The sequence below is a fragment of the Camelina sativa genome, chromosome 4, assembly GCF_030686135.1.
Source record: "Camelina sativa cultivar CO46 ecotype springtype chromosome 4, ASM3068613v1".
In the NCBI taxonomy this organism is placed as follows: Eukaryota; Viridiplantae; Streptophyta; class Magnoliopsida; order Brassicales; family Brassicaceae; genus Camelina; species Camelina sativa.
This window is the reverse complement of record NC_141883.1, coordinates 1,450,669-1,477,992: the sequence shown is the minus strand read 5'-3', so window position 1 is coordinate 1,477,992 and position 27,324 is coordinate 1,450,669. Positions and strand designations below refer to the sequence as shown.

The 27,324-nt window shown below is 34.5% G+C and overlaps 1 protein-coding gene and 3 long non-coding RNA genes across 7 annotated transcripts; 3 read left to right on the top strand and 1 right to left on the bottom strand.

Annotated features, from left to right (window-relative positions):
* Positions 1-2,594: 2,594 nt before the first annotated feature.
* LOC147945200 (uncharacterized) lies at positions 2,595-3,398 on the top strand. Its single transcript, XR_015596198.1, has 3 exons — positions 2,595-2,768; positions 3,020-3,240; positions 3,327-3,398. It is a non-coding gene; the product is annotated as an uncharacterized LOC147945200 (long non-coding RNA).
* Positions 3,399-4,879: 1,481 nt separating this feature from the next.
* On the top strand, positions 4,880-13,195 carry LOC147945199 (uncharacterized). 3 transcript variants are annotated; one of them, XR_015596195.1, is made up of 3 exons: positions 4,880-4,985; positions 5,145-5,334; positions 5,455-5,558. It is a non-coding gene; the product is annotated as an uncharacterized LOC147945199 (long non-coding RNA). The 3 variants fall into 3 exon arrangements; XR_015596197.1 differs by lacking the exon at positions 5,455-5,558 and adding an exon at positions 12,708-13,195 and having other exon boundaries at positions 4,887-5,334; XR_015596196.1 differs by lacking the exon at positions 5,455-5,558 and adding an exon at positions 12,701-13,195 and having other exon boundaries at positions 4,887-5,334.
* Positions 13,196-24,081: 10,886 nt separating this feature from the next.
* LOC104779519 (zinc finger protein SHOOT GRAVITROPISM 5) lies at positions 24,082-27,030 on the bottom strand. 2 transcript variants are annotated; one of them, XM_010503885.3, is made up of 3 exons: positions 26,359-27,030; positions 25,627-26,029; positions 24,082-25,004 (listed from the first exon to the last, which is right to left on the bottom strand). In XM_010503885.3, exons 1-3 carry the CDS (start codon positions 26,516-26,518, stop codon positions 24,224-24,226), a joined length of 1,344 nt encoding a protein of 447 aa, XP_010502187.2. In that variant the 5' UTR covers positions 26,519-27,030; the 3' UTR covers positions 24,082-24,223. The 2 variants fall into 2 exon arrangements, with proteins under 2 accessions (XP_010502187.2, XP_010502188.1); XM_010503886.3 differs by lacking the exon at positions 26,359-27,030 and adding an exon at positions 26,145-26,324.
* Positions 24,490-25,137, top strand: LOC147945198 (uncharacterized). The gene is made up of 2 exons (XR_015596385.1): positions 24,490-24,628; positions 24,712-25,137. It is a non-coding gene; the product is annotated as an uncharacterized LOC147945198 (long non-coding RNA).
* Positions 27,031-27,324: the final 294 nt, after the last annotated feature.

Here is a 27,324-nt window from a genome sequence, read left to right as displayed (position 1 = left end):
TTCCTTGTTTTTAGGTACAGCCACATCCGTGTAATGCGTGCTTCCAAGGAACTGAGATGTGAAATTACAAACGGGATCTCTGCCACAAAGAGTCGCATGCTAATATATGTACGCCCAGTTTATTATTCATCCGCTTATGAATTTTCTTTTCATTATGTGCCTGTGTGAACAGTATGTTTATGGTTTTTCATGGCCTTCCGAATAAAGTAAGTTAGAGTGACCTTCTTGTGTGGGTCTAATATATAAACAAACGATTTCAATGTTAACTTCAGCTTTATCTATTCTGAGTTACATTTGCTTGCTTGATTGCATCAGTATTGAATAATTTTTACAAGATGTTCACTCTCTTAGCACTTTGGAACGATATACGGTATTTCTCTGTCTTTCCCGTTTTGTTTGTGTTTTTTAATTTTCTGTGTCTTATAAGATTTCTTGTTTCTTTATTTCAGCAATTGACTTCTGTAACAAAGAAAACTTGTTTGAATTAGTTGATATAATTATGAAAATCACAAGTGAGAGACACATAGATGCTCAAGTAAGTGTTTCCTAAGATGTTGATAGTCTCATTGATTAGTCAGCTCTTTTTTATCGAGATTTTGTTTCTTCTTATCAGGCGAATACGGTGGCTGCTTTTGCGAGATTGACTGTGGAGGATTCTAGGAAGCTTTTGTCTCCTGAGTTTCATCCTTCCTGGGTTGTCTTCTCCGAGCGTGAGAAGTTAAGTTACCACCATCAATTTCTTGTGTTTACATTGATCTGTTTGCATCTACTTACATGTCTTTCTCTTTTTGTTTATTTGGTAGAAACGAAAGTTGTAGATTTTTTTCATCCTTGGGACTGATTCTTCTTACTTTGGCTTTTATTTATTCAGTTGACTTGGCTGAGCCAACACTTGACAAAGATCTGCCCTTATATTGATGAGGTATGTTAGGCTGTTTTCAGTTTGCTTTCTGTTTAGGGTCAAATTCATTGAGTGAGCAATATATGTAACTTGATGGAGAAGGTATTGTTTCTAATGGATGGATTTTTATTCATCGGAGTCTAAATTTATAAGTGCATATGTGGAGCCTGTTCTCGAGCAATATAGACCTGCCATAGTATTGACTAATTTTGATTTGCTTCAGGTAAGTCCTTCGAAAGATGTTGATGATCTCATTGATGCAAAGGAGATGTCTAAGTGTAGCAGAATTTGTGACAAGGTACATGTTTTCTGACTTTTTTTTGTGGTGAATTGATTTTATTACATGTGTGTTTTGAATTCATCAGACATTTACCATTGTTTTCTTTCTAGATTACATACACCTGTGATTATTTCTAAGAGCTGTATGATTTGGCAGTGGAGTCATGCTAATGTTGATCATCAGGTTACATCAATTTGAACCTTTTGATATATGGATTCTTGTTTATTTTTTCAATTAATTGCCATTCTTTAGCTCTAGTAGTGCAACTTACTTCACACATGAAACTAATCCAACCGAATAATTGTTATACATTCAGATTGCCGACTAGATAAAAGGAGCACAGAGAGAAGAAAATGAACAGCCCCTGGACGGATAGCCATATTGAAGAATCTCTAAAACCTTTTGAAGAAATGGGACGAGGAATAATTGAGGAAGGGAAAGGCAACACTAAGAATTAAGCAAGATATGCATAGTGGAAATTTTGATATGTATGAACTTACTGCCTACAAGGCAAGTTAAACTAAAATCATCTCTGGTTACATTTAAGAAATAGGCTCTCTCCTGTCTCTTGTTGTCTGACTTGTTTGTAAGTTTTGCAGTTCACGCCTCATCCTAAGGCTGGTGACAAATGGTGTATCTATCCGAGCTATGATTATGACTACTGCAGTATTGATTCTCTTGAGAAAACGCATTCGGTATGTCCCTTTCTAGGTCTATTGGCTACTAGCAGCATGAATTAGTATAACTTCAGCAACTGCATTTTGTGACCCACTATTTTACTTTTAAGTATTAGAAAATCCCTTATGAATCTAAAGCATCTATAGTTCTTAAAACTATTTTTTTTTGTTTTTGACATTTTCTTTTATTTGCATAATACTGTAGTAGCTCTGTACTCTTGAATTTGAAACCCGACATGCTTCATACTACTGGGTAAAATACTAACTTGCTCATTTTCTTGTCTTTTGGTCTTCACCCATCTATTGTGTAATGTGTGCTTCCAAGGAACTGAGATGTCAAGTTACAAATGGGATCTCCGCCACAAAGAGTCGCATGCTCATATATGTACGCCCAGTTTATTATTCATCCGCTTATGACTTTTCTTTTCATTATGTGCCTGTGTGAACAGCTACGTTTATGGTTTTTCATGGCCTTCCGAATAAAGTAAGTAAGAGTGACCTTCTTTTGTGAGTTTAATATACAAACAAACGATTTCAATGTTAACTTTAGCTTTATCTGTTCTTAGTTACATTTGCTTGCTTGATTGCATCAGTATTGAATAATTTTTACAAGATGTTCATGTCCAACTACTCTTATTGTCTCTGTCTGTTTGTGTCTTCTAACAATGCAAGTTATGTAGCATTAATGGCTCAAATATTTGATATCAACAGAATATAATGGATAAGTGGTGTTCCTTTTCAGCTCGATGCACTATTTTTAAGGTGTTCCAGATTAGATTCATTATAAAGGAGGAAAATTTTATTTGATAGAGACCCCTTGGTAATGTGATTATCCTCATGGCAGGTGTGGCGGCGCTGGCGTTCTTGTTTGTTTGCATATGATCATACATTCATACTTAAGGCTTCCCAGGTTTGTTCTTTTTGGCATCCTTGATTAACTTCACTTAAACTTTTACTTCATTTGCTACAAGTTTCCAACTGTCATTCTCTACTACTCACATTTTAGATGTACCATCTTCAGCGCATGATAATTTTGTATACGTCTTCAAACTTTTTATTATTTAGTACACATATCAGAAGGTTTGCTATATATTTACACATACTGTTTGGCATATGTCTATGATCTTCGTTAAATTTGCTCTCTATTGTTCTATGTTGAAGTGATGGTAGCATGATACATGTGAGTTCTTGAGCATCATATTAGAGAGGAGTTTAGCAAAAAAAGCATGATGATCCCTCGGCATTCTACAAGGTAAACTGTGTTACACATACTAGTTTTAGGTTCCCTTCTCTAGAGTTATATACATTGACTAATCTGACTTTCGAATGAAGGATTCAAAAGATTATTATGGGTTCGCTCCTGGTAAATCTGTCTTGCTAAGGTATAGAAAGGGATATTATTCATCATTATTACTTTTTCTTTTAATATGATTCATTTGTGACTATATGTGCTTCTTGCTTTATGCAGATATGCTTTCCCATTTGCGTGCACCAACGTTTCCTTTGCTGATGATAATGAAATAGTTCATAAGCCGAAGATTATTTTCTTTGAAAATCTTTATATTTTCTATAATTTTGTGGCTCTTTCTTACTGTTTCTTTTTATTGGGGTTCTTCTACATTAGGTAGCTGAATCTTCCCTAGGAAAAGAGCCCATAATGCTTGAACTCCGATAAATTGAGAAACTCTAACTTCGAGGTATGCATATTGTTCTCTAGCTTTTGTTGTAGTTACAAAGATTGTTCCCTAAAGCTAAATTGTATCTAATATGGTAATACTCTATGGAACTCAATGATGATTGGCTCACTACCATTAACCCGAACTCCAAAGTGGCAGTTTATGGTGCTTATGCTGTATCAACCCTTAAAGATGCTGGGAGACAGACTCCAATTCGAGAGACTTTGTATTTTCTGTTTCAAGATCATAAAAATTGCTTCGCTTCTAGATGAGCACATTGTGCTTTTTAATTTTTTGTATTCTCTCTGTTCAATACTTGTGTATCATACATAAGGTCTCTTATGCTATATAATCTATTCATCCTAGATATTTTAACTGGAGGTTGAGATTGCAAAAAGACTCTGCGATGATTGTGTAAATCTCTGGGAAGAAGAGAGAGGGCGTAGATATGATCGGTTTGATCTTCCAGTAGCCGCCATTGATGTGCAGGTAAGAAGCCATCGATGAGAAAGATAAGAGAAGCGTTTAAATTTTTCTTTTGATTTTTATTTAAATTGGGTTTAATTAAAGTTTTGGTGGTTCAGTTGAAAATTTAGCGATTCCGTTTGATTCTCATATCTTAATATGAGAGTTAAGATACTAAGTTTGTTAGACACAGACAGGGCAAGAAGCTTTTGGTTGTCGATAGCATGAAGTCAGGATATGTTAACATGATGAGATGGGTCTTTCTATTCATCTTTAAACAATTTATCTTCTGATACGTTTTGACAAATGGTTTTACTCTGCTGGAATTGAGCGTTTCCACCACAGATGAAGATATTGCCTATTCAGCCGAGGATATGGTGCTTCTAGTCTCAGGTACTTTCTTCGAGTCGATCTATTCTCTCTTTGTCTAATTGATGGGTTTTGTTTTGGTGTAGTTTTTTTTCTTTGTATTTTCAGTGTCTTTTAGCGTGAAAGGGATTTGAAGCGCTGAGAGGGATCTGATGATGGACATGCTTGGAGCACTTGATCCCGGGAATCCCCAGAGGTATGCATTAATATATGAAACTGCTGGTTTTCTTTCAAGTAATGGAAGCTGCTTCTTATGGAGATGTGTTGTAGCAGAGTTTTTTAAAAGAAGAACAATGTTGAGCAATGTTGAGCAATGTTGTACTTATCAAAAACATATAATGACTCTTGTGAACACTACAAGCCTACAACGTAGGTTTCTGTTCCTTCATCCGATGCTGTTTCCGCACATTTAATGTGGGTTTTGCTAAAGGTTAAAGTACTTTACTTTTTTTTTTAAATTCTCCAGAGACTAGGAACTTCTATGTTAATGATAGACATTAAATGATATTTTGCAGCGTGTTCTTCAGCTTCACAATGATATCGCAAAGGTCGGCTCTGTTCCTTGCTATGATTATGACTACTGCAATGTTGATTCTCTTGAGAATATAACGCATTCGGTATGTCCCTTTCTAGGTCTTTTGGCTACTTGCAGCATGAATTAGTATAACTTCAGCAGCTGCATTTGTGACCCACTATTTTAGTATAAGTATTAGAAAATCCCTTCTGAATCTAAAGCATCTTTGTGGTTTTGACATTTTCTTTTATTTGCATAATAGCAGCTCTGTACTTAAAGTCAAAGCCAAAGGTTATTTTCTTTAACCATCTTTATATTCTGTATAATTTTGTGGCTCTTTCTTACTGTTACTTTTTCTATACGAGGTTCTACACTGGGTAGCTGAATCTTCCCTAGGAAAAGAGTCCATAAAGGTTGAACTCCGATCATTTGAGGAACTCTTTAACTTCCAGGTATGTATATTGTTCTCTAGTTTTTGTTGTAGACTTGTAGTTACATAGATTGTTCCGTAAAGCTAAATCGCTACTGAACTCAATGATGATTGACTCATTTCCATTAACCTGACTCCAAAGTGGTAGTTATGATGTATCAACCCTTAAAGATGTTGGGGTAGAGACTCCAATTCAAGAGACTAGATGACACATTGTGTGTTTTGATATTTTTATCCTCCCTGTTTCAATGCTTGTATCATAAGGTCTCATATTCTATATAATCTATGCATCTGAGATATTTATTTGATTCTATATAATGTATGTGGAGTCTCTTATTCTATATAATGTATGCATCTTAGAGTCTTTTATTTTATTCTATATAATGTATGCATCTTAGATATTTATTTTATTCTATATAATGTATGCGGAGTCTCCTATTCTATATAATGTATGCATCTTAGAGTCTCCTGTAGATATCTATCCTGACATAGGTGCGACTTCTACATATATGAATTGTAGTTTCCTCGAATCTTTTTTTTTTTTGTCATCTGTAACTATATTACTTGAACCTTGAAACCAAAAGTTTACAAACAAAGAGAGTAATCTAACTCTCACCACTCAAAACCCCCCCTAATTCCACCCTCAACACAATGAGGGATGCCAAAAAAATATGTTAGTTTACATTAGCCTAACATATTAACCACACAGTCAAAAAACCAATCAAACCAGTCCCTACACATCTAACCAGCGGCCACACCCCTCTCTTCATTAAAAAGACCTAATAACCACTGCGGAGGCCCCATGGCCACATACGATTGGCTTCTCCGGTCGTCAGTAGCACTCCGAGCAATGAGATTTGCTCCCCTATTTGCACCAATACCTTCCCATTCCATTTTCCATTCCTCAAACCGCAGAAGTAATCTTCTCAAAGCCACTGCTTGCGGTTTAAAAGCAGGCCACTCTCTGGGTCGAAGGACTGCATTTACCCATACTTTATCAGAACAAGCAAAAATAACCTTATCTATCCTATGACTGGCCATACTTTCCATTGCCCACACCATACATCTCAAGCCTGCATCCTCTTTTGTCATAATTTTAGCAAAAGTCCTTCTACTATGTAGGATTACCTTACCATGGTTGTCTCTTAAGACCCATGCCCCTCCTGCACAAAGATTTCTACTTGACCACGAGGCACCCACATTACATTTGATCCAAGTCTCCGGTGGCTTCTTCCATACTCCTGCCCCATTTTCAACCAATATTTGAGTATCCCCCTCAAATTGTCTGCTTCCTCTGTCTCCTTCTTCTTCAACACTCTGGGCTTCAAACCACTCTTTTACCTCCACTCTTATCTTCTCCACTGTATCTACCGCATTAAACACTTTCCCTTCAAAATTTAAACTGTTTCTGTTTGTCCATATCCTCCATAATATCCAGGGAAAGCTTTTCCTCAACTCCTCAGGCCATTTTATGTTCCCTTTATTTTCTAAGAGATGAAACATATTGGAGAAAACCGACCCTTTCTGGAATCCCTCTAGGGGAAAGGGGAAGTCTGAAAGAGCCCATACCTGTCGAGCCACATTGCAGAGGAACAGAGTATGGTTAATTGATTCCCCGGTCTCCCCACATAGTTGACACATCTCATCCACTTTCAAGCCTCTTCCTATCAAAGCTGATGCTACTGGGATGGCTCCACTTAAAACCTTCCACAGAAAAACCTTGATTTTTGGGTCCGTTTGGAGTTTCCACACCAACTTTTTTAACTCAAGCGTTGAAGGTTGCATTGTAGCTTCCCTAATCAAGATTAAGCTCTTTTTTTGAAAAGCCACCCAGTACGCTGACCTCACAGAGAAGTCCCCACTCTTATTATGCTTCCAAATATAGAAATCATCTTGAGACACCAATGGTTTAATGGCCTTGATCCTAGGGATATCCTGAGGTAAAAACAGATCCTCTAAAATTTCATGGTCCCAAAACCCTGTTTGAGGATCTATCAGCTCGCACACCTTTAAACAGACATCAAAAAACTGTTTCTTTCTCCATGGGGCTCTAAGCCCAATATCTTCTATCCACGGGTCAATCCAGACATTCATCGATCTACCGTTTCCAACCCTCTTAACCAGCCCTTGAACTAAGAATTCTCTCCCTGACAGTATGCTTCTCCACGCAAATGATGGTCTTTTACCAAAATTAGCTTCTAGGAAGGAAGAGTCCTCATAGTATCTACTCTTCATTAGTCTTGACAACAGGCAATGAGGATCCTGCAACAACCTCCACGCTTGCTTTGCTAATAATGCCTGGTTAAAACATTGAATGTCCCTGAACCCCATTCCTCCATGATCTTTAGCCAAGCATAATCTTCCCCAGCTCTGCCAATGTATTTTCCTGTCATGATCTCCCAAGCTCCACCAATATGCCGCCATTGCACTTTCCAGGTTTTGACACGTTTTTACTGGAAGCTTAAAGCATGACATCGCAAAGACTGGCATGGACAAGGCAACCGATTTTAAAAGTACTTCTTTGCCACCTTGGGATAAACAGCGTGAGTACCAACCAGTTAGCTTGCCTTTCACACGATCCTTCAGGTAGTTCAACATATCTACCTTTGAGCCACTAAAACACTCAGGTAGCCCCAGATATGAACCCGCACCACCTTCAATATTAATTCCTAGAGCGGTTTGCACCAATACCTTTGTTGCTTCTGGTACTTTACTCCCAAAAGTGATAGAAGACTTTGTCGGATTAATCCTTTGTCCTGTGGCATCCCCATTGCTTTTAAGGATTTTCTGAAGGACTTGACTTTGCAGTTGAGAAGCTTTACACAGGAACAAACTATCATCAGCAAACAGGAGGTGATGTATTACTGGTCCCTCCACCGAGAATTGCATACCTTCAATTAACCCTTCCTGCTGTGCTTTGTTCATTAACAAGGACAGGCCTTCCGTGCACAAAACAAAGAGAAAAGGCGATAGAGGGTCACCCTGTCTGAGCCCTCTTTGAGGAGTAATAAGACCAAAAGGATTATCATTAATGAGGACTGAGTATGTAACGCTTGATACGCATAACATTACCCAATTTACCCATTTTTGATGAAACCCTAGGGCTAATAAAAGGCTTCTCAAATAACTCCACTCGACTCTGTCATACGCCTTTGACATATCCGACTTGACTGCCATAAACTCAGAGGACATAACCGGATGAACCTTCAGACTGTGCACTAGTTCATGAGCCACCAAGATATTATCCGTAATAAGCCTTTCCGCAACAAAAGCAGACTGATTAACCGATACAATCTCCGGGAGGAATGGTTTCAATCTTTTCACCATGATCTTTGAGATGATCTTATAAAGAACCGAGCACAGGCTGATGGGTCTGAGGTTAACCATTTCTGTTGGATGAGTCGTCTTGGGAATCAGGCAAAGATGTGTATAATTCCATTCAGTAGGCATAACCCCTTCTTCGAAAAAGTCCTGAACCTCCTTGATTACTTGCGGTCCAACAATTTGCCAGTACTGTTGGTAGAAGAGTGCCGGCATCCCATCAGCTCCAGGAGCTTTCACCGGATTTATGCAGAAAACCGCATCTTTTATTTCTTGTGCATTCACCTTTTCTATCAAAACCTCATTCATCCCCTGCGTGACTCTCACGTCCATACCATCAAACCACTCATAGAAACTAGCAGGATTAGACGAAGTAAACAGGTTCTGGAAATACGCAGCTGCCACTTCACCCTTTGCTGCTTCCGACACCTGATAGTTCCCATTAACATCCTTCAGTTTTTCTATTCGCTTCTTTTGTCTATTGTCTTTAACTGAGGCATGGAAAAACCGAGTGTTCCTATTCCCACTTCGCATCCATTTCTGCCTACTTTTCTGTTTCCAGTAAGTCTCTTCCTCTCTATATGCTTTTGCCAGATCTCTTTTTAACCATCGAACTCTCTGAAGCCGTGGCCACGACTTTGATTGTTCCTTCTCCAGTTCCACCTCTATAATAGTAATCTTGTCCTTAGAATTCTGCGAATTATTCTTTTTCCAGGAGCTCAGGGCTTTCCTACACTCTCTCAGTCTTGTTGCAACCGTTACACTTGCATCGCCTCTGTTTCTATTCTAGGAACTATTAATGGCTACTTTGACCTCTTCTTTGAACAGAAACCGTTTGTCAAATTTGAATTGCCCTCTGTACGCCTCTTGTGAAGCCATCAGCTTTATCAAAACAGGTCTATGGTCAGATCCCCTCAGATCGAGAAAAGCCTGATTACTCACCGGAAACTGCTTGAAAAACTCCCTGTTCCCAAAACAACGATCAAGTCTGCATTGAATCCAATGATCCCCTCTTCTACCTGCCCAAGACCATCTATTCCCTGTGCTGGATAGTTCAACCATATCACATACATTTAACATATCTGTAAAGGGTTTGAACTCATTGTCAGATCTTCTCGGACCCCCATTCTTCTCTCCATTATGCAAAAGATCATTAAAGTCTCCGAACATACACCATCTATCTTTCCTCCCTACCCCGATCTTTGATATACGTTCCCATCCATGTGCTCTATTCTTCCTATCCGGGTCTCCATAAACACACGAAACAAAGAAATTGAATGCTCCAAACTGTACTTGAGCATCCAAAAGGTTCTTATCTACAAACAGAACATCCACCTTTACACTGCTCTTCCAAAAGAGAGCCAGACCTCCACACTTACCCACCGGATCAACTGTATACACACGATCATACCCTAGCCAACACTGAAGATCCACCAAAACATCTCTTTTATGCATTGTTTCCATCAAGAACACCATCTCCGGGAAATACTTTTTACGCATTTCCTTGAGACGAGGAATCGCCAAGTCTTGAGACCGTCCCAAGCCTTGGCAATTCCAGCTTATAATGCTCATTGGAGTTTAGGCAGTCCCCCCTTTGGGACCACCTCTTGAGGATTAAGCTTTGGTTGTTTCACAGTGCTTGGACCCTCATCATCTGCTTTTCTTTTAACCATAGGACCTGCTTGACTACTCTCTATTACCTCTATATCCCATCCTTTCATGCTCAATTGGGCCTCCAGTTGCTTCCTAACTTTTTTCATAGGCCTTTTTCTACCTTTCGACTTGGCTTTTGCTTTGGACGAAATCCCAGAACAGGCAGCCCCACTAGTCCCAATTCCATGAACCGTTGGATTGTAAGCAACAATCCCGGAGGAATCAACACTAACGGGAGCACCCATATACACCGTTAGATTAGCCCTAGATGGTGGAGCCAACGCTAAAAAATTAAGAGGAACCTCCAATTCCTTCCTTGACACTTTTTCCACCAACCAAGATCTATCATCCTCTCTTGCACTGCTGTCATCCAGGACCACTTCCAACCCATCCCTCTCCATACACTCTCTTTCACCAGCTTCATAATTAAAAATCCTTCCCTTGTCTTTGTTGACATCCTGATGAAAAATGGGTAAAGGTTCTAACCTCAGGACTGATTTTTGTGTAAACAAATCCTTCTCCACCTCTTTAACTGAAGCCTTGACTTTGTCTATCCAAAGCAGTTTTTCTTCTTCTGACGACACCCTCAGATATTGTCTCATACCCTCCAAAACTACCGGCGCAATTTTTGGTCTACCAGAATTAGGATCTATCCCCACTTGATCTTCTTGTAACACTCCGTATAATGGGTCCGACATTTTTAACATTGGCTCTTTCCCTTTTTTTTCCCCGTATTACCTGCTTTCCTAGCATCCTCTTCTGCTTCTTTCTTCATTATCCTAATAGGGCACGTTTCCCTTTCATGAGTCATTCTTTGGCATTCAAAACACCTTTTTTGAACCCTTTCATACTCAAAATTCACCGTTGTTGTACCCCCTTTAGGCAGAATGACGATCTTTGATCTTCTTAAAGGCCTTGACACATCAAACACTATCTTAACCCTTATAAAATCTTGCAGCTGAGGCTTATCCGGATCAAACGCCACTTCTGTAACCTGCCCAATCATTTCTCCCATTGCAGTGAGAGCTTTCTTCGTGTAGAAATTAATTGGCAAATTCCACATTTGAATCCACATAGGAGTAAACTGCAGGTAATTATCTGGAGGATACTCGTACCATCTATCCACTACTATCGTCCATTCATTGAAGGTATGTACTCCTTTCTCTAGTACCTCTATAAGATCATGTTCTGAAGTGAAGAAGAACTGGAATCTTTCTTTTGACAACGCCACACCTCTCGTTCTCCTAAGCTTTTGCCACTTTCGGGGCATATTCCTGATCAGCTGGTCCATCGGTTGGCAAGCCGGATTTAAAGTTCTTCCAACCAAGCTCAAGGCGTTTTGTTCACAAGACGAGAACTCCGGTAAGTCAGGCATCTCGAACGGAACATCTTCTTCCTCCAAGGACATTGCCATCAAGGCTCTATCCATCGCGGAAGACATCCCTTCTTTCGATTTACAACCCCTCTGAAACTTGAAATTAAGGACCTATAACACGAGATCTACTTATTTCCTTAAGCTAAACCTTTTTCCTTTTTGAAATATTGAAGCCCTTCCCAAATTAACCGTTTATACTACTCCACCCAACACTCTCGTAAATACTTTTTAAACACTGAAGATCAGAATCCCTTAGAACCCTAAAGCTTTTTTGCAAATTTTTTCCGAACAGACCAAAAGCTGCGTAACTCGGTTGACAAGGTCAAAAGGGAAAGTGTTTTATCCCGGTCAAATCTCTATTTTAACCCTAATAGAAGCCACTAGTTTAAAAAGAGGGTCTTAAGCAAAAAGAGGGATTCTTACTTTGGATCGACACACGGTTTTGTTTCCTCGAATCTTGAAAGTAGTTATTTTTTGTTATGCTCTAAACCTTTCGTGATTGTTTTAAACATGTGAATGATATCCTAGAATTTTCAGTTTTGTATCAGACATTGAGAAAATGTAGATTTTACTTAGGCTATTGGACCATTACATAGTGTGCTTTTAAAATACATATTATCTCTGTTGTTTGTTTGAAATGGACAATATTTTCTCTATTTTTTTGGCTTTGTGTTAGAGTATAAAATCTGTCCGGTCATGAACACAATTCTTTGGTTGGTAGTGCCATCGTTTTTTTTGTCATTTTTCTTTGGATGTTACCATCCTGACTTTTGCATCTTGTGTCTTAGAATGTTAGTGTGATAAACTGACTAAGGGTATATTTATTCTTGTATGTCTATCTTAAATTATACCCAATTAAGGGTATATCGATGTCTATGATTGGTTGTGAGTATGGAGGATGTAAAGGACTTTAAATTTAATATTTTTTTTAGTGCTTGGTATTTTAAATGATTGAACCAAATTAAATTAGATATTCAAACAAACTTGGAGATGTTTACAAATTACATACTAGGAGTGAGCGAATATTTTTTTTTGGAAGATACCAGGTTGAACTAGAAGACGGGACCGAAAACATAATAAATGAGTTATATACTACAATTATATACCAGGTTCTGTTTGGCACCACCATTAAGTAAGTCTTCGTGTGTTGCTAAATTAATTCATCGAATGATCAGGTTCGATGAATTAAAAAAGAATACATGATCGTTGTGTGCGTCGTTGATCACGTTTAATACATCAACGATGATGGTTAGATTCGTATTGAACCAAAAGACATCAAAGTTAGTGGGTGCAAAGTTAAATGCGTTCGTAGCTTAACAATTAAACCTTCTTTTTTGGGTTACTCCTAGTTTATAATCTCAACATTAGAGTTTTATTATGTGAAAATCTCCTCTATGTTTTATTAAACGCTCGACATTGAACTATGAGTGTCTCAAAGAATCACTCTAATTTTCAAAATTTATACAATTACACAGACAATTGGAAGAAACAAATACATGTTGGGCTTCACCCACCACTGAAGCTTCGAAATATATATTTGGGCCGTAGAGAAAATCATTTAGTGACTCTTTTTCCTTAAGGCCTATAAAGATAAAACTCTCTCTAAGGCTTCTACATGCATAGGCAGAATATATTTATTATTCCATGGTAATTGCAGACCACAAAAGAGATTAAGAGAGTATGACAACTAAACATCTATGTTATGTTTTCAGTGTGATACTTCACTAAGAACCTTCGGACACGGCAATGGTACGAAACGAAAACCCATTATTACTTGAACAATGCGCAAAGCTATATGACTATATATGGGTTTATAGATATACCGTACGTATAAATCTGTTATTGTATAATGTAAGATCAGAGAAACAATAATAATTTCACGTGTGACAAGACATATCGACCAGTGGACTGAGGTGGGGTCGTAAATTTTGCAAATTCACAAAAAACTGAGTAAAGGATTTTGCAGGCGCGGGGTATATTTGTCTCTGCACCAAACCCATGCATACTCCTGCAAAATCACGACTCAAATAGTTTTTTTCTCTTTCCTTCGTTACATCAAAATGTAAATAATTTTGTCTTACTTCACCTTTTTTTTTACTGTTAAATGTTTTAAAAAAAATTATCGTCCTTTTTCTTCAACTTTTTTCTAGAAGAATAAAAAAACAATGATATGATCGGTAATAAAATATATATATATATATTTGATGATATGATCGGTAACACAAAAACAATGATATATATATATATATATATATAAGTTGTATAATTTAAAACCTCGCAAGAATATTTGATGTGTTTTTTCATTTTGTCACAATTCGAATTTTGTTTCTTATAGCTAACAATGCCACACTGCATGTTTCATTTCCTGTGTCTGACACTTTTCCACACAGCCTTATCTCTTTCTTGTTCGATACAAAATTTTGATTTTAACTCTTAAATAAACGTAAATTGTTTCCAAAATTTCTTTTAAGTAGGACCAAATTTTGTTTTGGAAAATTCAATATATAAGCCTTTATATTCTTTTGGAAAATAAATGGCTGTACAGTTGAATTGTCACATCGTATACTACGTACATGTTCATGAGTACTATAGGTTCATAGATCCATAATGTCAATAATTTTGTTTAAATCATATTAAAAAATAAAGAGATTGAATTATTAAAGAAAACAATGGAAAGTGGCTAAATGGAAGATAACAACGAACAACAAATTGTGTCATGGGCAAACATTATCAAAGTACACGTATGTATATACATAAAGGATGTTGAACGATTTCTCAAGATCATTTTAAATATATAGTTGGAAGTATATAAGAAAGGAAAATGCCAAAAAATAATTTACTAAGAGGCTAATATAAGAACAAAACTGAAAAAGACAAGAAAATAAAATACCTCAGGTTTCAGTGCAAAACACAGAAATAGCAAAAGAGGGTCCATCAATCAATATAAATACTGTATAATTGAGAGGCTTAATAGTATTATTATCTTACACATATTTAAGCATATAAAGACAAACCTCAGCTGCTTCATCAATAATAATTAGTTATATATATAAAAACCTATACGAAATATTCAACGTTTATTTAAGTATTTGTAAGTTGTAACTAAACCAGACTTTTTCTTTTTCACAAAAAAAAAAAAAAAAAAAAAATCTGGTTTAGTTACAACATACAAAATAGCCATGCAAATTTGAAGTCAGTTCTAATTTAAATTATTAATCATAACTGAAAAACAAAGATGTCGGGATTTTGCAATATATAATACATTAATACTATAACACAAGAAATTGGATTTTTTCCTTATTAAAAACAAAATAATTAAGGTTAGATATGGTAGCAACTAGCAAGTAGTAAACAAAATAAAGAAGACGGAAGTACCCATTGAGTAAAGGTTGTCGACGCATACATCCCATCAAGGAAGTGAAGGGTATTTTTGTTATGGCATAAAAGCTAAGCATATGGTTGTTCCTTTGTGGGAAGTATGAGGCAATCCCATGTGACGAGAGATTTTCATGCTAACCCACTTCCAAATCCAACAACTAAGTACACTATTATTAAAATCCAATAATTATATATTAGCTAGCTTCGTTTCTTTCTCGACATTCTTGACAAGTAGGTAGCTTTTCTTTTATATTGTTGATAAACAATCTTATTAATGTTTTTTTCAACTTCTGCTTACAACATGACATCTGGCTTATTATATAACTGACACATGTCCTCTTTTATTTTTAAAGGCCATTGTTTTTACATTTTTAAATTGGACCTAACAAAATAAAATCAGTTACAAGTCCAGCAAATATAATTGACAGCTCTTACACCCATCAGAAGGATATGAACCAAACGATGTCAAATTCACCTATACTCACCTTCTCACAACCATCGTTCCCGGCAGCTACCACCTCCGATGTACCTTCACAAAAATCTCCTAATCCTTGGGTTTCTTTGGTTTAATTTTCCTACTCCACCACCAAATTCTAAATCATTTCCGGTTTAATGTCTGTATCAAGATTCCGAAAACCTATTTGAAGTTCCGAATTGTATGTAACATTAATCCTGTCCAAAATCATTTTTAAATTGCTTGGTATCAAATTTAGAAATATTAAGAAAGGGGTTTAGATCTTCACTACCAATTAGAATCATATAAACCATTATTATGACGTTATTTGTATTACTTATTACTATATTTAAGGTAATTAAAGAATTCCACTGAAGTATATCCTTCATTTTCATCTTTACGTTTACCACCCAATTATAACGTAATGAAAATAATACCAAACACCTATGTTTTCATGGTCATTAACATTTCATTTCAATCCCTGATTACTCTTCCTCAACCATTGCATTAAGTTTTTTTTTTAAATAACAACCTTTGACGACACTCATCTTCTCTCTCACACACCATGGGTAAAACTAAAACAATAGCACTCTACTCTACCCTTGATTCAACCTCCAACGAAATACACAACACTGGTATCAATAGGATTGTTGTTTGGGTCATCCATATTTGGGAAGTTTGAGACTTTTGAAGAAACAATATGTTACTTATTGTTCCTGATGAAAATGTCTCCTTACTGATGAAAATATATATTATCTCTATTATTGTTCCTCTTGACCCCTGATTTACCTCCATTTTAACACATTCATTTAGCCTTTGTTTCAGGATTGTGCTATACAAGCTTCAGTTGTTCCTAATCGTGTGTCTAAGTTTCAAGATCAATTGGTTAAAGGCCAGTTGTACAGCATCAATGATTTCGATGTTGTTGCATCCTCCAACCGTTATCGTCGCACCAAGCACAACACTACAAAAAGTCAGGTGTGTTGTATCATTTATTTTGTATCACAAAATAGAATGAAGTAAATCTAAATTACTTATTTTCAAGTGAAGCAAATAAAAATGATTAGCATCAATTAGATCATTTGATGTTATAATTATCTAATTTTACATCAGTTATTTATAATTGATTCAGTTTCAACTAGTTTGTATCACTTTTTTAAAATTGATATAAAATATATTTTTATATCATTTACATAATTGTTGTGTTTTTTTTTTGGATAAAATCATTTTTAAAAATGATTTAAAATTTACATCAATTAAAAACTGATGTTAAACAAAATTATATTTAAACAATTAATAAGAGATGATTGTATCCCACACCGAGTGGGAGAGAAAAAATGATTAAAAAAACTGACTATAAATAGAGTGGTGTAGGTTTATGTTGTTTAGTGGCTTTGGGCATTGTATTAAAGCCCGTGTAGCTTAACCAATTTTTTTTAAAAAATTAGTTAAATATCTGATTTTAGTCGGTTAAGCGGGTAAAAATCGGATAACGATTAATTTCAGCGATTTGATCATAATCGCCGCGGGTATGTTCCGATCAGCGCCTAATCGAACATGTAATCGGCTAGGCGCACGACTTTTAGAACATGTTGAAACTGATGTAAATATTCTAATCATTTGTGATAATTGACACTAATTTTAAATCAGTTTAACTAAATGACATAAATATTAACATCACTTAAATAAAATGATATAAACGTTGATATCAATTTTAAACAAATGATATATATTGACATTGATTATAATAATCGATGTAAATATTTGAATATTAGCATCGTTTTGATATAAACTGATACAAATTATTTGCATCGACAAAATATAAATCATTCATTAAAGTGATGTAAATTATTTTTGCATCACTTAAAACTGATACAATAATAGAAAATAAATGATTTAATACAATTGATTTTTTGTAGTGCAAGTAGAGAATTGTTTTCACGGAGAAAACGTCTTTGGAGACTGTTAAAAAATGACAATGCTCGATTGGTTTTGATTATTTTAGGTTCTCTACTTTTTCAGACTTGCTTGATATGGTAAACAAGGGTGAGGAGCTTCTAGGTAACAACCTTTTTTGCACTGTTCGTATTTCTGGTCTCTTAGCTTCCACTCTGTTCTTCAGTATATGATTTATATCTACATTTACCCACTCACCAGATGTTGTTGGCCAAATATCCTCGTCTCGAACATTTGAAAACAAAGATCAGAACCACCCTTCAAAGACAACTTTCAGTTTAATATTGACTTGCATTTTAGAAAGGTATTGGGTTTTTTTTTTTTTTTCAGATTCGTTCTACACTTTGTAAGTCTGTAACTGTGTAACATTTATGGTGTTTGTTGTAGTGGTGACAACGTATACAAATCTCTTTGGAGAGAACTTGCGGTCGATGTCCATGCCAAACTTTTAACCCTAAAAGATGAAACAGTTGTTGTCATTGCAACTCATGTAAACCCACAAAAAGTTAGGCTTAAGTGTTTTGTTTTTAACGTTCTACTTTCTATTAAATATTAATTGGTTCAACGTTTTGGTGTTCTAAAACTTAAGACCAATGTATATGAGCCTATGAATGAATATAATGCTAACAATGGCCATATGTATTCTTGACAATTTCAAAATTAGAGCATGTTAATTCTGTTTAAGATTTGATGTTCTTCATCTTCAATTCAATAAACCGTGGAAAACTAAATATTGTTTTAGTAACGTCCCATTATCAACTTTAAATCCCAATGAATTAGCTTACATTTATATCAAAAAATCAGTTTCAATGTTTAGTCATAAATTTATATTTCAATCTCTTATTTCTCTTCATCTAAAGTTCTATATTGTCCCATTAATTTTAAACGGCCAAATTCTGCTACTATAATGGCTGATGGCTGGTCCCTTAAAATGTATATTTTATGTGATTGTATTCTATTTCGTACTTAAATTATTGTTATGATTCGAGGAAAGTTCTAATGTCTCTGAAGCATTTTTCCTTTAGATCACGTAAATGACTTGCTCATTGCATAGTTCATTTTTAAATCCCATTATCACATTTAAAATCCCAATATATTAGCTTACATTTATATTAAAAAATCAATTTCAATGTTTAGTCATAAATTTATATTCCAATCTCTTATTTCTCTTTATCTAAAATTCTATATTGTCCCATTAATTTTAAACGGCCAAATTCTGCTACTATAATGTCTGACTGGCTGGTTCCTTAATATGTATATTTCATGTGATTGTATTCTATTATGTACTCAAATTATTGTTATGATTCGAGGAAAGTTCTAATGACTTTGAAACATTTTTCCTTTAGATCACGTAAATGATTTGCTCATTGCACATATAATTTTTAAATCCCATTATCACCTTTAAAATCTCAATAAATTAGCTTACATTTATATCAAAAAATCAAATTCAATGTTTAGTCATAAATTTATACATTCCAATCTCTTATTTCTCTTTGACTAAAATTCTATATTGTCCTAATTTTAAATGGCCAAATTCTGCTGCTATAATGGTTGACTGGCTGGTTTCTTAATATGTATATTTCATGTGATATATTCTACTTCATACTTAAATTATTGTTATGATTTGAGGAAAGTTCTAATGTCTCTGAAGCATTTTTCCTTTAGATCATGTAAATGATTTGCTCATTGCACAATTCATTTTTAAAGGAAAATGGAGGATTTAAGATCTCAGATAAGGAACTAAAGTTTATGCAAGCATGTAAGGTAGTAGTCTGTACTGGTGGTTAGGTGGAGGAGAAAACTTTTACGGAATGACCAAACAATCAAATAAAAAATTTAGTTACTCTTATTTTCTCCTTTAAGCTTTTTTTCTATTGCCATATTGAGTAAGGTTTTCTATTAAGTTATGGAGACACCATGAGCCTACGTGCATGAACACTACGACATATTCATAAAGTTAAAACAATGCAGCTTAGCCTAAGATATATATCACACAATGGTATAATTGTGTTAGAAAATGATTTTTTGAGTTTAAAATTTAATTATACATTCTTTTATTTATATATTATTCTAACTTGGAGATTTGTTAAGATTACTATGGATAGGGAGACCTTAAGCTCAAAATAGATGATCAGATCTCTATTATATATATATCGAAGGAAGACATTAAAAGAAACAACGTTAGACGAGGTGATTTGTAATTGATTTCAGTTAACTTGTGATATGGGACTTCAATTTCAACTTTCGCTTATGTCTTCACGTAACAACAAAATAAAGATGATGAGGATTTGCCTTAATCAATGTCGAAGTGAATAAAATCACCAAAAGGTAATCTTTATTTTATTTTATTTTTGGTTTAAAGCCACTGAATAGGCTTTGAAGTTTGAAGGATACGTATCATTTTCCATCTTGTGTTGACAGGACAAAAAAGGTGCTTTTGATGTTAGGGGTTACCAACAGTTAAAAGAGAAATAAATTACACATTATCTGAATCTGAGGATGAAAAATGTGCAATATTAAGGAATATAATATTTATTTTATATCTCTAAACTTCACCATATTTAATAAAAGATTACTCATGGGATAAATTCAAAACTCAACAATGATGGTAGATCTCGGCTATTTCTGTAAAGCCACAGCGGAAACAACGTCCAAACAAGTTATTGTCGTAGTTTGAAAGTGACATGTATTAATATGACTATATGAGTCTATAATTTTTAGTTGACAAAATACATCTTGACCCAATAGAAAATACAAAGACGATGATCATTTGCCCATACAGCTTACATCAAGCATGTTAGTATTCTGGAAGTTGTTTAAATATTGATTGACCATTTTAATATTAAATATCATTTCAATGTTTATAAATACATTACATAAATCATCTACATTGTAATCACAAAATTTGCCTTAAGTGTATTGCAAAATGGTTACATCGCAAAACAACATGTCCTAAAAGAGAATCAGTCTAAGCTTTTAAACATTTTGTTATTCAAAAAAGTAAACATGATTAATAAAATCCATTATACATGAGGTTGTAGTTTAATTACTTAAGATACATACTCTTCCCCCAAAAATTTATATAATTTTTATCAATTAAAAAAAAATCCAATTAAGAAAGCAAAATACAGAAATATAAAAATCTAACAGTTAAAAAAAATTGTCAATAGAACAAATACTAAGATAAGCCCGTGCGTGGCACGGGGCAACTCCTAGTAAATATATATGGCTTAAATATAAAAGATTAAAAGAGACTATAAATGATTTGGTTTGCTTCTAAAACTTCGAACTGATGATTTCATTACTAGATGAAAAACGATTTGTTTTTTGTTTTTGTACCAAAAAGTCTGGGATCTAGATATGTAATATGTTTTCATTAACTTAGTTTTCTCTCATTGTTGTCGTTCGAACTCGTAAGCTTGAAGAATCTCTTCTTTAGATGGCCAACTATTACGCTGGCAAAGGTTGTTGCGTGAAAGACCGGTTCAACCTTCCATCAAAGATAAAGAGGTACAGGAATTCTCTAATACTCGAGGAAGAGGTAACCGTGGACGTGGAAACCGTGGCCGCGGAACTCGTGGTGGCGGACACCGTGGACGTGGCTAATTGTCCTCTTGTACTTATCTAAGAAGCAAGCCGAAGCGGATGATTCAGTTGCCAAATTTTTACTACTTCTAATATTGGCATTTAGCTATATTGTCGTTAGTGTTTTTACTTTGTGACTTAGGTCATGGCTCCGTAACTTTAAACTTTTCATTATTAATATATATATATATTATAAAAAAAAAAAAAAACTATTACGCTGGTCGACCTATCGATATAGGGTGGCGCCAATAATTACTTAATAGTCTACATATAATTCATAGAAGACGAGTCATATAATTTATTTACATAGTTTATGGACATATAAAATCCGGAATTAACAAAATCAATGGACTAAATCTTCTGCAAACAAAAATCTTCCATATCACATGCAAATAGAATAAGATAAGAGAAGAAAAAAAATAATATATAAGTGGCTAATGTAGCAAAAGGTCCTTTAGGTTGTGAAAGGCATGAGCATTTGAAAGGTTGGGGGGAAGAGAAGCAAATATGCACATGCTCTTCTTAAAAAATGCTATCCCAAGAGATAAAAAGCTAAACCCTTTTTTGTCTTGCACGTTCCACTGTTGTTCTCTTTTTTTTTTTTTTTTAAACATTTCCCAAACCAACTATTATATATTTATATGTAGATGATCCGAGCAATTATAATTTAGTTCTATTACATTTACTGACGAAAAGAATCGCGTTAAAGTGCATATTTACTACCAGCTATAACATGAACCCCAACATTGTATCCACATTGACATTGTTAGACAATTATTTATTATTATTTTTTGTTTTTTATTAAGAGTTAAACATGGTTAGAAAACTGGGAAAATATTACATACACTGTTTTACGTTCACAGTTCGTAACGTAAACCACCATCAAACATATGCATACATATACTACATGCCTTAGTAATAGTATTACACACATGTGTTTGGCCATTGGTATAGAGAAAGCCTAATATGCTCTCTCTCTCTCTCTCTCTCTCTCTCTCTCTCTCCACCTCTCTTTCTGTGACAAACATAGCTGCAGAATCTGCAAACCTCTCTGCGTGTTGGCACAAATGATGAAAACGAGAGAGAGAAAGAGAGAAGAGAGAGAGAAATAGTCACTTTCAATGCAATTGAGTGCACATTAAATGCAACGAGAAGCAAATAAACGTCATGGTTTTCAGTGCCATAGAGTTGAAACGGAGTAACGGGCAGGCATTTGTCACTCTCTTATTTACTTAACCCACTTCTTTAGTTCTCTCAGACAAACATTCATGTCACATTTCTTGTTTATTTTTTCTTCAAGTCCTCACCTCACACTCATTATTATATCCTCCTAATTTTTGCATCGAAATTGGTCCCAAAAGATGTACAAAAACCAAACCCACCTCGGATTTTAGATTTTTGTAGTGCTTCTTCAATCTCATACGCAAAAGATCGTCTTTGTTTTTGTTTTAGATATTTCTTATTTTGTTATATATATATATATATATATATATATATGCATAAATGTATGCATCTATATACTTACCAATCAAACTCTTTCTCTTTCATGTATCGACATTCATTTATTATGTGTGTTCATACATCATAGACCTGTCCAATCTACAAATGTTTGGTTTTCATTTATAGGAAAAAAAACTTCATCTAAAAATGTTTGGCTAGAAAGATGAATAATCACCATAATGTATTAATTTAGAACTCTCAAACGTTTATCAATCGTGTGGCTTGAAACATATAATGTTTTTGTATGACTTGCAAACCAGATGTTCTTTATCACCACAAAGTTTGGGATAATTTTATCTTCTTGGCGTAATATGGTATTTGGTTTCAAATTTTCTAATATTGAATTAATTAAACTTGAATAATACACACAATTTGATAAATGGTGTATTTTTATATGAACACATAAAACTGATGTATTTTTTTATAAAGATTAATTAATCTAAACTTTTAACTTAGAATCTCACGACCAAACCTATATAAAAATATGACTATTTTGAGTGATGGTGATATGTGGATTTATATTATTCTACATGCATTTCCTTATAAATCATATTTATTGGTTTTAAATCAAATGAAGAATACGTGTACAAAAAAATTTCTGGACAATAAATGAGTAGCTAGAAAATTTGCTAAAAGTTGTAATAACAACAAGTAAAAATGGGTCGGACTGTTTTATCATGATTATAGATCAACACTTTTTGTCCGAATCTAACGAAAGATGAAACGATGTTTGTTTATGAACCTCGTTATAAGTGTAACGGTCACGGACCAATACGACATCATAATAGTACATTTCCCATCACTCCACCATATATTAACTCGTCCCAAGCAATTATAGCTTACCCACTTTGTATTATTAATTTGCATGAAATATTTTTCAGACCTTATACCATTCATTAGATTTTGAGAATATGTTACATGGATTGGTTTGATCTTGACGACCAAAAAAAAAAAAAGATTCGTTTGATCCGTATACCTTACAATTTTTGAATTTTTAAATTAAAATATACCATCATATGTTTCACAAAAACATTGTAGACAAAGAAAAAAAATATACATTAATCCATATTCACAAAAGCTCTGGACTTATAAGTGGCGAAGAGCGGATATTTCTTTGTGGATTTAGTCATTTAGACATGAGGTCAAGACACCAATGGATTTAGCTCCTTGTTAAATACTGTAGACGTCTACAATGAAAAAAAGTTATTAATTTTTAGTAGCAAACTTGATATTGTAAACTTTAAAGTTTATGATACCAAATTCTTTTTTTTTTAAGTTTACAATTTATAGTCTATTGTAGCGGGAGTGACATTAACAAGTAATCTAAACTGCAATATTTATCAAGAATGTAACAGTAACATGTAACGGTACGTTTATGAAATAGTGACGACATCCTGTAAATTTTTTTGAAGGATTGAGGATTGGGGCTTCTATTTTTGAACAATTTAACCACGGAATTGTAGATATAAATCTAGAATAATAGGAAAACCTGTATATAGAGTCATGAGCACTCATAGACTAGGTACTACTGTTGAACCTAAGATAAATTCGACTGAAAAATTAACATATTATATATGGTACGTACGTAGTTGAAAAAAATAAATACAACCGTGTAGTTAATACACAAAAATATTAAAAAAAAAAAGTAAAACTTTAATTTAAAATGAACTTTGTACTTTTGTGATTTACTTAAAATCCATTTTCAAAGTCTCCGTCGGTATTGGCTGAAGACATGTAACTGACCACAAGAGATGTCTCGTCAGCCGCAGCCGCCGGAACCGCAACTGCTTGAAACTGTCCTTTACATGTTTGACAAGTGACTTGCATGATCGTTGAGCTTATTTTCTTCATAGATTGTTCCTTTAAAAACTTAGCTCTCTCAAGCTCAGCTTGTGCCTTTTGCCTAATCTTCTTAGCATTCGCAAATTCGTTTTCCGCTATCTCTCGTTGCCTCTTCGCTTCTCTTTTAGCTTCCTCCGCATAAGCTTTCTCCTTCATCGCTATCTTCATGATTTGCTCGCTTGCCATTATCTCTTTTATACGATCAAAGTTATTGTAATGTTGATATGATGATGATGATGGTGCAATGGAGAGGTTTAAGTTTGTAGCATCATGATTATGATTATGATGATGAGATGGTTCTTTAACTTTTTGTTGTTGGTTTTCTTGATGGTTAGGGTTTTGATTCGACGATAATGGAAGAAGCTGGAGTTCGAGGTTGAGATTATTTGATGAGTGAGTGAGAACTGAAGGTGAGATTCTCTGATGAATTGGACGGCCTTCTAGAGGTATAGGAGTCGCAACAGCAATTGCACCGCCGTAATTGGTTTCACTAGACGGAGTACTGATGGTTGAAGCGGTTCTAGAGGAGCAGGCCGGGACTGGTACTGCGGTTTGTGGCGGTAGAGGCTGTTCACGGTGAACTCTCCGTACGGAACAGTTATCTTGATGCTCAATAAAACTCTCCACCCTAAAAGCAGAAAAGAAACTTATATATCAATTTAATAATTTCATTTGGTTATGAAGTGACAAATTTAATAATTTTATATTAAGGTTTTCTGTTTAAACCTCGTTTATGAAATAATAACGTTATAGTTAGACTATATTTTGACCAAAAAAAAAAGACTATATATATTATTAATATGAGTTTAGGTCCAATAGTAGCCTAAAAACATAGTATAATATTTCTTTATAGATTGGGGTCAATGTCATTAATCTAAGTAATTAACTTTCTTTTTATGTCACAAAAACCAAACAAATAGTCAAGAGATATATTAGAAAACTCTGATGCATACACAGAATTAGTAAAAATCATGAGCGATAGTCAAATCAAATAGTACTATAACTATCAATCTTGGTTTTGGGTCGCTTGAGCAATTTCTATTTTTGACTCTTTTATATGATCTTCTAAATATACATACCAAACAGAGCCAAATTAAATGTATATTGAGCAATTTTTGCATCTTTCTTGAATTCATAATACCAATACTAACTGAGTAACAAAAAAAGGGTCCATATATATATAATAAATTAAAAAAGTTGGATTTTTTCTGATTAAAAACCAAATTTTAACGAGGAACAAGAAACTATACCTGGAGAAGACGCGACCACAGTCACAAGAATGTCCTCTAGTGCCACAAGTTTTGAGATGAGCTTTGTAATCTGATTGAACAGCATAACCTTTAGAGCATCTCTCACAAACCCATTGCTTATGGTTACTGTGCTTTCTTCTGAAATGTTTTTTGATACCAACAAGATCTCCGAGAGCATGGCAAGGATCATGGTGAAGGCAAGTTGGTTCAGGGCAAACATAGACTCGTTTCTTCACCTCTATGTTGTTGTCTCTTTTAAGAAGCTTCCATGGAACTTTGTGACGTCTTCTATGCATCTGGAGATTCTGGTCTCTTTGAAACCCTTGGTTACAGATCTCACATATGTATCTGTCTGATTCAAGAAGAGTTCTTGGTGATAAAGACACAACTTCTGCATCTGGATCTGAAGAGCAAATAAGACATACTCCATCAAAACACATATCTTCGGTTTCAAGAAAAATTCATAAAGCTGAGTTTTTAATGAGGTTTAAGTAAAAAAAAAAAAAACACATTAATACCCAAAAACTTGAACTGGTACTATTATTAAGAATAAAAAAAATTGAAACTTCAATATCAAACCTATAAAAAAAACATGTCTTCGGTTAACATTATATATATTTTTTCTAAAGTATGGTTTTAAATGGAATTTTAGAGAAAACCAAAATTTAAAACAAGAAAATAAAAAAAGAAGATTGAACATTAAATTTTTCAGTAGTGGGGATTTATTATTACCTGGTGTACCTGCAGGTCTTCTTTTCCTCTTCTGAGTGGATGTGTTTGTGGTGGTGACCCCATTTTCTGAAGAAGAGAGGAAAGGATCAGAAGAAGAAGAAGAAACCACACAACATGTGTTAGTGTTCTTGTTGGACAACATGACTTGATCTGTTCTCATCAATAACTCTACTTTTCTTGATCTCTCTCTTTTTTGACTTTATTGTATTTGGATACTAGAGATTGATTTGATGAAACAACAAGACCCAAAGACCCCAAAAGAAAAGAAAAGAAGAAGTAGAAAATTTGAAGATAGTGGGAGGTTCAGCTTTACAAAGATGAGGAAGGGTAATAAAGAGAGATATAGATATAGGGAGAGAAAAAGTTCTTTTAAGCTTTCTGCAACAAAGGCTTTTCAAACTTTTTCTTAGACTCTTCAAAGTTCTCTTATGTTATTATGATGAAAGCTTTTTAATTGCTTGGGTCTCTCTCTCTCTCTCTCTCTAGCTCTCTTTGCTATTTTGACTCTTATCAGCCTATTTCTCTCTCATACACTTGAGAGCTGAGAGCAAGTAAGGAGGGGTGTTTGATGTTTATAATCCTTCTGTTTATAAAGCTCATTGCACTGTGCCATCATTACATATAATATATACATACACTCTTGTAGCTATCTAAAGAGATAGAGAGAGAGAGAGAGAGAGAGAGAGAGAGAGAGAGAGGGTGAGGTACTTATTTATTAGATTTAGATTTAGAATTTTCTTTTTGTTATTTTGTTTTTATATTTTAGACTTTGTTTCTTAGAGTATGTTGGATATATGGATTTTTGGCTTGGACCCATATCTTGTCCTGATTGATGAATTTGTCTGATTTTCTTGAACCTTCATACACTATTTTAAAAATAATTTCGATTTTTTTTTGTTTTATATATGTTAGTGATTATCTACATGTGGTTTCTCTAAAAAAATGAGAAAAATATGAGATCATACG